Source organism: Leucoraja erinacea, chromosome 27 (assembly GCF_028641065.1).
Source record: "Leucoraja erinacea ecotype New England chromosome 27, Leri_hhj_1, whole genome shotgun sequence".
In the NCBI taxonomy this organism is placed as follows: domain Eukaryota; kingdom Metazoa; phylum Chordata; class Chondrichthyes; order Rajiformes; family Rajidae; genus Leucoraja; species Leucoraja erinaceus.
In genome coordinates this window covers 11,962,541-11,970,369 of record NC_073403.1, presented here as the reverse complement: position 1 = coordinate 11,970,369, position 7,829 = coordinate 11,962,541, and the positions used below count along the sequence as shown (strand labels likewise).

The following is a 7,829-nucleotide window of genomic DNA, read 5'->3' as shown; positions in this document are numbered from 1 at the left end:
TTTATTTTCCAGACTTGGTCACGACTGGCCGAGGCGACAATGCTTGGGCTCACTGGCGGTCAAGAGGGAAGATGGGATTTTCAGTCATTCCCAGCACTGTATCCGCATGCCAGTGCGCTCTGGGCGCAGCCCTGTGTCTGTGCAAATACATCGCAAACAAAGGGATGAGCAAAGACAAAGACACAAAGTGCTGGAGGAACTCCGCGGGCCAGATATCTTCTGTGGAGGGAAACGAACGACCCGCTGAGTTCCTCCGGCAGTTTGTTATTTTTTCTCAAGACCCCAGCGTCTGCAGTCTCTTGCGACTTAGACAAAGGGGCTGCTGGGCGAGGGTTGCTCGCGTAAAGTGAAGGTACTGGAGAGAGGGAGACCGGCTCAGAGGCCGGGGAGACACCGAAGCCAATGTTCCCCAGACCGCTCGCACATCCCTACAAAATTAGCGATAACTGGGCTCGCATCTCCCAGGAGTCGGGAGATTCCCGGTGCAATTGGGAAACATTTGATAGTGTGGACGCGATTGCAGAGACGGGATTCAGTCAGTGAAAGCGCGGCGTCTCGACGGTAAAGGCGTTGTCTGTGTCTCTGCCGGCAGAGAGTAGATGGGTGGTGCACGGGGTGGAGGGAGAGAGTGCGGGAGAGCAGAGCAGAGCACAGACACACTCTACCCGTGTAACCGCCACCCTCGCGTCCCGGAGAGTTGCGGAAACAAACGAGCGGATCGCGGGCTGTAAACACTGAAACATCACAACGCGAACGTCTCCAACGACTCCGCCTGGGATCCAGACCCTGATTATAAGATTTGGGGAAGTTTCTCTCCACGCCGCTGCCTGCGTGCTTGTCGTCGCTGACTTGTCCCCTCCCTCTCGGCTGCCGGTGGTTGGCTCCGGGTCTCTTTATAAAGCCTGCATGGATTTGGGCTGATGGACAATTTCTAGCTGTGGAAGGACGGAGGAACGGGCTGATCTCTCGCTCGCTCGCTGCCGTAAAGCCCCGTCAGGAGCTTGAGGAAGGGAGGGGAGGAACCGAAGAGCCGGGACAAGGACTAAACTTGCGATGCAGACTTCCAAATCGCACCGTTAGCAGCCCGAGTTCCGCCACCCACCCACCCACCCACCCTCCCGCTGCTGCCCCTCCGTCACCGACTGTCGGCTTCTGGACTTTTGCAAAGAAAGAGATGAATTCTACTTTCTTCAACCGGACTGTGGTGGAGGATGGTTTTTACCCAGCCGAGGGACATGGTCTAGGGACGGTGCTGGGATGCTGTAATCAGAGCGCGGTGACAACTGACGGCTCCCTCAACCTCAACCAAGAGGAGCAGAAACTCTTTATAATGAGAGTGGTGCAGATCGCGGTTCTCTGTGTCCTCTCGTTGACTGTCATCTTCGGCATTTTCTTTCTGGGCTGCAATTTAATGATCAAATCGGAGAGCATGATCAACTTCTTGGTGAAAGACAGGAGACCCTCCAAGGATGTAGAGGCTGTGATAGTTGGCTTGTATTAGGAGGAGTCCGCTTCGCCTATTTTTTTTTAATGATCAGTGAGCTCTTCAGATTGTACATTGACCGCTGAGTATCCCCCCCCCCCCCCCCCCCCCCTATGTCTTGGAGACCCCGGGGCGGTGAGGTGGTGATGTGGAAACACGGACCGGCAGGTTCAAACAAAGAGGGGAGCGGATAGAGTAAAATGGATGCACGTGGTTTAAAAAATAAATCACATTTTCTTAAATAGAGTTCGCGGAGAGCTGTTGGGGTTTACAGATGGGTGCGTTGTACCCTCGCCAACACCGGAGCATTATGTTGCATGCGGAACATGGAGAATTATTATACATTGCATGAAAATATCATAGAGATTTGAATGCTAGTAGGGAGATGGGGCGAGAGGGAAAGAAAGACCGGGGGGTCTTGAAGCGAATATTGCATGTAAAGGTATCTACCAATCGTTCTTACAATGTAACGTGTACATGAAGCTGACTCCGAACTGCGTACAAAGAAAAAAAATCAAAACGTTTTGTAATATATTTTCTTGAGGACTGATTTTTAAACGTATGCTTTTGTTTCGTGACTCATTGCCTGTTTCACCCCCCACCCCAGTCTGATGATCATTGGCTGGGCTGATTTATGTTGGAATGACAATGTCGTGGCATGGTTTATATAATTTCCCCAAAGATCTCGTGGCTTCCACTCGGTTTACGCACTTGGACTTTTAAAGGTTATTGTTTTTAACACTGTAATGCAAAGTGTGATTGATAAAAATATTCCAACACACAACTTCCAACGAGTTGCTTGATATTATTGCTATGCCCTCGAGAGAAAGAGGGGCTTCTGTGAATCTGACATATATTCAAATACATTCTATTAGCAAAGAGGAACATCATACAATGAAATTAGGCAGTCCTTATCCTGAATTATTTTGATACATTATGGTTACAACAAACTCATAGGAGTTTGTTTATTTATTGGGTACGTGTGCATGTGTGTGTATATATACACACTGAACTTTTTTTCTCTCCCGTTATGTGCTGTGTTTACATATTCTGTTGTGCTGCAGCAAGCAAGAATTTCATTGCCCTATCTGGGAACTATGGCAATAACACACTCTTGTCTCTTGGAAAAGTTAAATAAAGTAATAACAATGTAGGTGCTACACAGCTAAAATGGGAGCAGAACGTGTTGAAGCGCTCAGTGGGTCGGGCAGCATCTGTGGAGAGAGAGTTGACCGCGGATGCTGCCTGGCCTGTTCGGTGTTTCCAGTATTTCGTCTTTTTACTTTAGGCTACTTAAAAAAAAACCCCAACTATTCCCGGAATATATGCACAAGTCATATAACACTATTCGTTAACGAACAATGTCCACTGTCATGCACATATCGTTTTGAAAGTTTGCTTCAAGTGTAACGCTGGGTGTCAGGCGCCGGCCAATTGCCTTGACATCTCTGGGGTGGGGTGCGGTTCGCGGCGTGCCTGAAGCCCGGGGCTCAACTTCGAAACAAAGGTCCCCTGGACGATGTAAAAGTCAACTAAAAAGTCACGAGTTCACCACAAGACGACGTGTAGGCACTAAACTGCAGACACTAAAACTTCTCTAGCGCTCCCGCAGTCTCATCTTCTTCCTGTCAACCGCTCCAAGGATGAGGGGTGGGTGGGAGAGCGAGAGGGAACTCGGTCCCCGCTCCTCACGGAGGAACCAGGGAGCACATCGCTCTCTCCGCCACCCACCCTCGGCTCCCACAATCTGGTTGGGACCCTAACTCACCGCTGTAAACCGGCGCCAGCGCCCTTGGATTATCCCGGAGTTTGCGAATGTACTTTTTCCCTCCAAATGTTTACGAGCGGTTACAAAAAACGAGGCGGGGACTGGAGGAGAGGGCTGTCGTGGACTGGGCATTTGCCGAGTGTAGAGGGCGGATGGCCGTGTCAGTGTCGTCGGTTGCGCCGCCGGGTCACAGTAGCTGGAGTCCTCGCTAACACTAGCCAGGCTCCTCATTAAACCATAGACACATCCTTTCCAATACAGGGGGAAGTAGCTGTAAATGCACAATTAATGTATTCTAGAAACAAGGAACTACATATGCTGGTTTACAAAAAAATAAGGCAGTGCCGGAATAACCCGGCGGCGCAGGCAGCTTCTCTGGAGAACATGGACAGGTGATATTTCGTTTCGGGACCCTTCAAATTAATTTTCTGTCCTTCCTTTTCAATTATTTTTACTTTGCGGTGTGTAAAACATCTCCTTCGTCTCTCTAAATGTATAGGCCGGTTCTTTCTGACAAACAATAAATGTTTTCTAAAAAAAAAAGGCAAAGTGCTGGAGTAATTCAACAGGTCAAACAGCATCTCCAGAGAACAAGAATTGGTGACGTTTTACATCGGGGCTCTTCTTCGCATTGAAGAAGGGTCTCGATCCGAAAGGCTACATATTCATGTCCTGCTGTCTGACCCTCTGTTGTCACAGAGTCTTAGAGCGCGGAAACAGGCCCTTCGGCTCAACTTGCCCACACCGACCAACATGTCCCATTGCAATAGTCCCACCTGCCCGCGTTTGGTCCATTTCGTCTTCTACCCATGTATTTGTCGAAATGTCTCCTTAAGGTTACGATAGCACTTCAACGACCCCCTCCAGCAGCTCGTTCCATACACCCACCAGCCTTTGTGTAAAAATGTTACCACTCCGGTTCCGATTAAATCTTACCCCCTCCCTCACCTTAAACCTGTATCTCTGGTCTTCGATTCCCCATACTCCAATCTATTCCTCTCATAATTTTTTTGCACCTCTTGCGCTCCAAAGAATAGAGTCCTAGCCTGCTCAACCTCGCCCTGTAGCTCAGGCCCTCGAGTCCTGGCAACAACCGCATAAAACCTCGTGGAGCTACGAGTTACTCCAGGACTTTGTGTGTTTTTTTTGTAAACCGGCCTTTCTTGTTTCTACTGATAAATGTCTTCTAACTAAGCAATCCACGCGAGCTGGGTCTTCAGAAGTTTCGCTGCATCTCATCCACTCGGGAAGCATCAACTTTTGACTCCAGTATCATCTTCACACAGGTGGGTATACCAACGAACTGTTCAGGCAGGAACTATACCACCATTTAAAAGCCACTTGGACAGGTACATGGGCAGCAGCAAATGTTTAGAGGGACGTGGGCCAGACGCGAGCAGGTGAGACTAGCGTAACTGGGGCACTATTGTGTCGGAAGGAACTGCAGATGCTGGTTTACACCGAAGAGAGACATACAATGCTGGAGTAACTCAGCGGGTCAGGTAGCATCTCTGGAGAGAAGGAATAGACAATGTTTCGGGTCGAGATCCTTCTTCAGATTCTGGTCGGTATGGACCAGAGATGCTGATGCTGATCCCCTCTCACATTAAGAAGCAAGAGATTGCAGATGCTGGAATCTTGACCACATAAATAACACAATGCTGGAGGACCTCAGCGGATCAGGCAGCATCTGTGGAGAGAAACCTGGAGACAGACTAGGCAGTCTGAAGAAAGATCCTGACAATAAACGCCTGTTCATTCCGTTCACAGATGCTGCCTGACCCGCTGAGCCCTTTAGACATTAGACTGGAGATGCAGCATGGAAACAGACCCTTCGACCCACCGAGTCCTCGCCGATAATTGGTCACCCCGTGTGTGTAAACTACGCACTCGGGACAATTTACGACCCACGCGGTCACAAGGACGTACAAACTCTGTACCGACAGCATCCATAGTTGGGATCGAACCCGGGCTCTGGCGCTGTGAGGCAGCAACTCTTCCACTGTGCCGCCGCGCCACCTAACTTAGTGACATTGAGAAGCAGGAGATTGCAGGTGATGGAACAATAAATAATACAATGCTGGAGCTCCAACATTTTTATTTTTGGCAAAAAAAAAATTAATTCATATATCGGGATGTGGCTGCTATTGACAAGGCCAATGTCCTTGACCGAATGGCTTGCTCGCCCATTCCAGAGTCGGCCACGTTACGGGCGACCAGGAGTTGCACTTGCATCACACTGGGCAAGGATGTCAGATTCCTGCATTCAGAAGCAAGAGAAAACCAGATGTTTTTACAGTCATCGGTCATAGCTTTGTTGACACCATTACCAATGACAATTAAAATCCCATACCCGCCCTGGTGGGATTTGAACTTAGGTCATTTGATTGTAACTGCCTGTGTCTGGAAGATATAAGAATATATCAGGTATAATTACGTTAACCGCCGTGGCACTCCGCTATCTCAAGTTGGGAATACTGGGAGGCTGGAAACCCAGTGATGGGTGAGCCGCGCTGGGAAGACAAACGCTTTCATCCCATCCTTGCCCAGTGTGATACACGTGTAATTTAGGAGATTGAGAGGGGATCTTATAGACACGTACAAAATTCTTAACGGGTTGGACAGGCTAGATGCAGGAAGATTGTTCCCGATGTTGGGGAAGTCCAGGACAAAGGGGTCACAGCTTAAGGATAAAGGGGAAATCCTTTAAAACCGAGATGAGAAAAACTTTTTTCACACAGAGAGTGGTGACTCCCTGGAACTCTCTGCCACAGAGGGTAGTTGAGGCCAGTTCATTGGCTATATTTAAGAGGGAGTTAGATGTGGCCCTTGTGGCTAAGGGGATCAGAGGGTATGGAGAGAAGGCAGGTACGGGATACTGAGTTGGATGATCAGCCATGATCATATTGAATGGCGGTGCAGGCTCGAAGGGCCGAATGGCCTACTCCTGCACCTAATTTCTATGTTTCTATCCCATCCCAACATGTCTCCTGCGCTCCAGCCGGTCGTCTATGGACGTTGTGTGGGAAAGAACTGCAGAGGTCAGTTTACACCGAAGGTAGACACGAAAAGCCGGAGTAACTCAGGGAGCATCTCTGGAGAATAGGAGTAGGAGTAGGAATAGGAATCATTTATTGTCACATGTGACAATATTGGCACTGTGAAATTCTTTGCTTGCATACACAATGTATACGAATAGCAGCCACGTATGGCACTGACAAAGTTACAAAGCACGCCGCTCTCCCTATTTATTGTCCCCCACGTTTTGGGTCCTGACCCATCTTCACACTACTGAAACTCCTGGGCCTATTTCCCCACTGACCTTCCTATTCCCTATTTAGTTTTTAGTTTTACAGATACAGCGCGGAAACAGGCCCTTCGGCCCACCGAATCCGCACCGACCAGCGACCCCCCCCACATTCATTGACATTTACACCAAGCCCATTAACCTACCCAGGTATTTGGAGCTTACACCATTTTCTTATTTGACCTATATGTTAAAACATTCACGGTATATCAGCTGGATATTTAAAATCACGTTCTGTCACAGTCTGCCCTCTCCTCATTCTCATCCACTTCACCTCTCAGTACTTTTCCACCTGTCCCTCCTTCTCCTCACCTGCCTGCCTGCCACTCGCCTCTCATCAGCCCAACTCTCCTCACCTGTTGCACTCAGTTGCCTCTGATCATCTATTAACCCGGTATATAGACTCTCCTCACCGTTCACACAGTGCCAGATTGTTCTCAGCATTCATGCAAGACTCTCCAGAGATTTCCCGACTGCCTACACGGATTCGAACCTGCCTGCCCCTGACCATTCCGTCCTGTCATCTTCCCGGATAGCACCTCAGCCTTCTGTCCCCGACCACGGCCTTCGTCCCGTACCTCCTGGTTTCTGTCTGCCTCTCTCCTGGGCTGTTTGGTGTATCCCTGCAATGGCTCCTCGACTTCCTGCCTGGCTTCGACTCTCCTTTCGTCTGTCCCTCGCTGGTTTGTTTGCATCGTGTGTTGGATCTCCTGGTTACCGGACCTTCCGCCTCCCCGACTACGTCTCCTGCCTGCCCCTCTTTGGAACCCTCGCTTAATCCTGAGCCTCTGTGTGAGTAAGGTGTACCCATTCCTGTGTTACTACCCTGTGTTATAGTATTGTAATAAAGTTCATTACCAATTATACCTGCCTGATTCTGTGCTGCTATTGGGTCCAAGCTATACCCGTTACACGTTCATTTTTTATACCGGTATTTTTTGGTATTCAGGTCTGGGGTGGGTTATTATTTATTCCGAGCGGAATATATATTTTTGTCCACGTTTTTCCCCTACTGCATAACTGCCTGGATGAATTCTCGGGACTGTATTTGACGCTGGTGTATGTGAATTGTCTCCTCTTCCGCCACCCCCACTCTCCAACCCGGCGCAGAGTTTAACTTTTGATATGTGTTTGCCGTCCGGTCTAGTGTTTAGTTAAGTGAAACATGTCATTATTCATATCGGGACACCTTCTACTTTGGGAGCTCTCCGTTAATGCCAAGCAGTTGAGGAGAATTGACTCCAATATCACAGAGATTGATGCATTTTAAC

At 48.9% G+C, this 7,829-nt stretch overlaps 1 protein-coding gene across 1 annotated transcript; it reads left to right on the top strand.

The window, feature by feature from the left end:
- The first annotated feature begins 528 nt into the window (after nt 1–528).
- On the top strand, nt 529–2,267 carry rprml (reprimo-like). The gene has a single exon (XM_055657035.1). It carries the CDS (start codon nt 1,175–1,177, stop codon nt 1,499–1,501), a length of 327 nt encoding a protein of 108 aa, XP_055513010.1. The 5' UTR covers nt 529–1,174; the 3' UTR covers nt 1,502–2,267.
- Nucleotides 2,268–7,829: the final 5,562 nt, after the last annotated feature.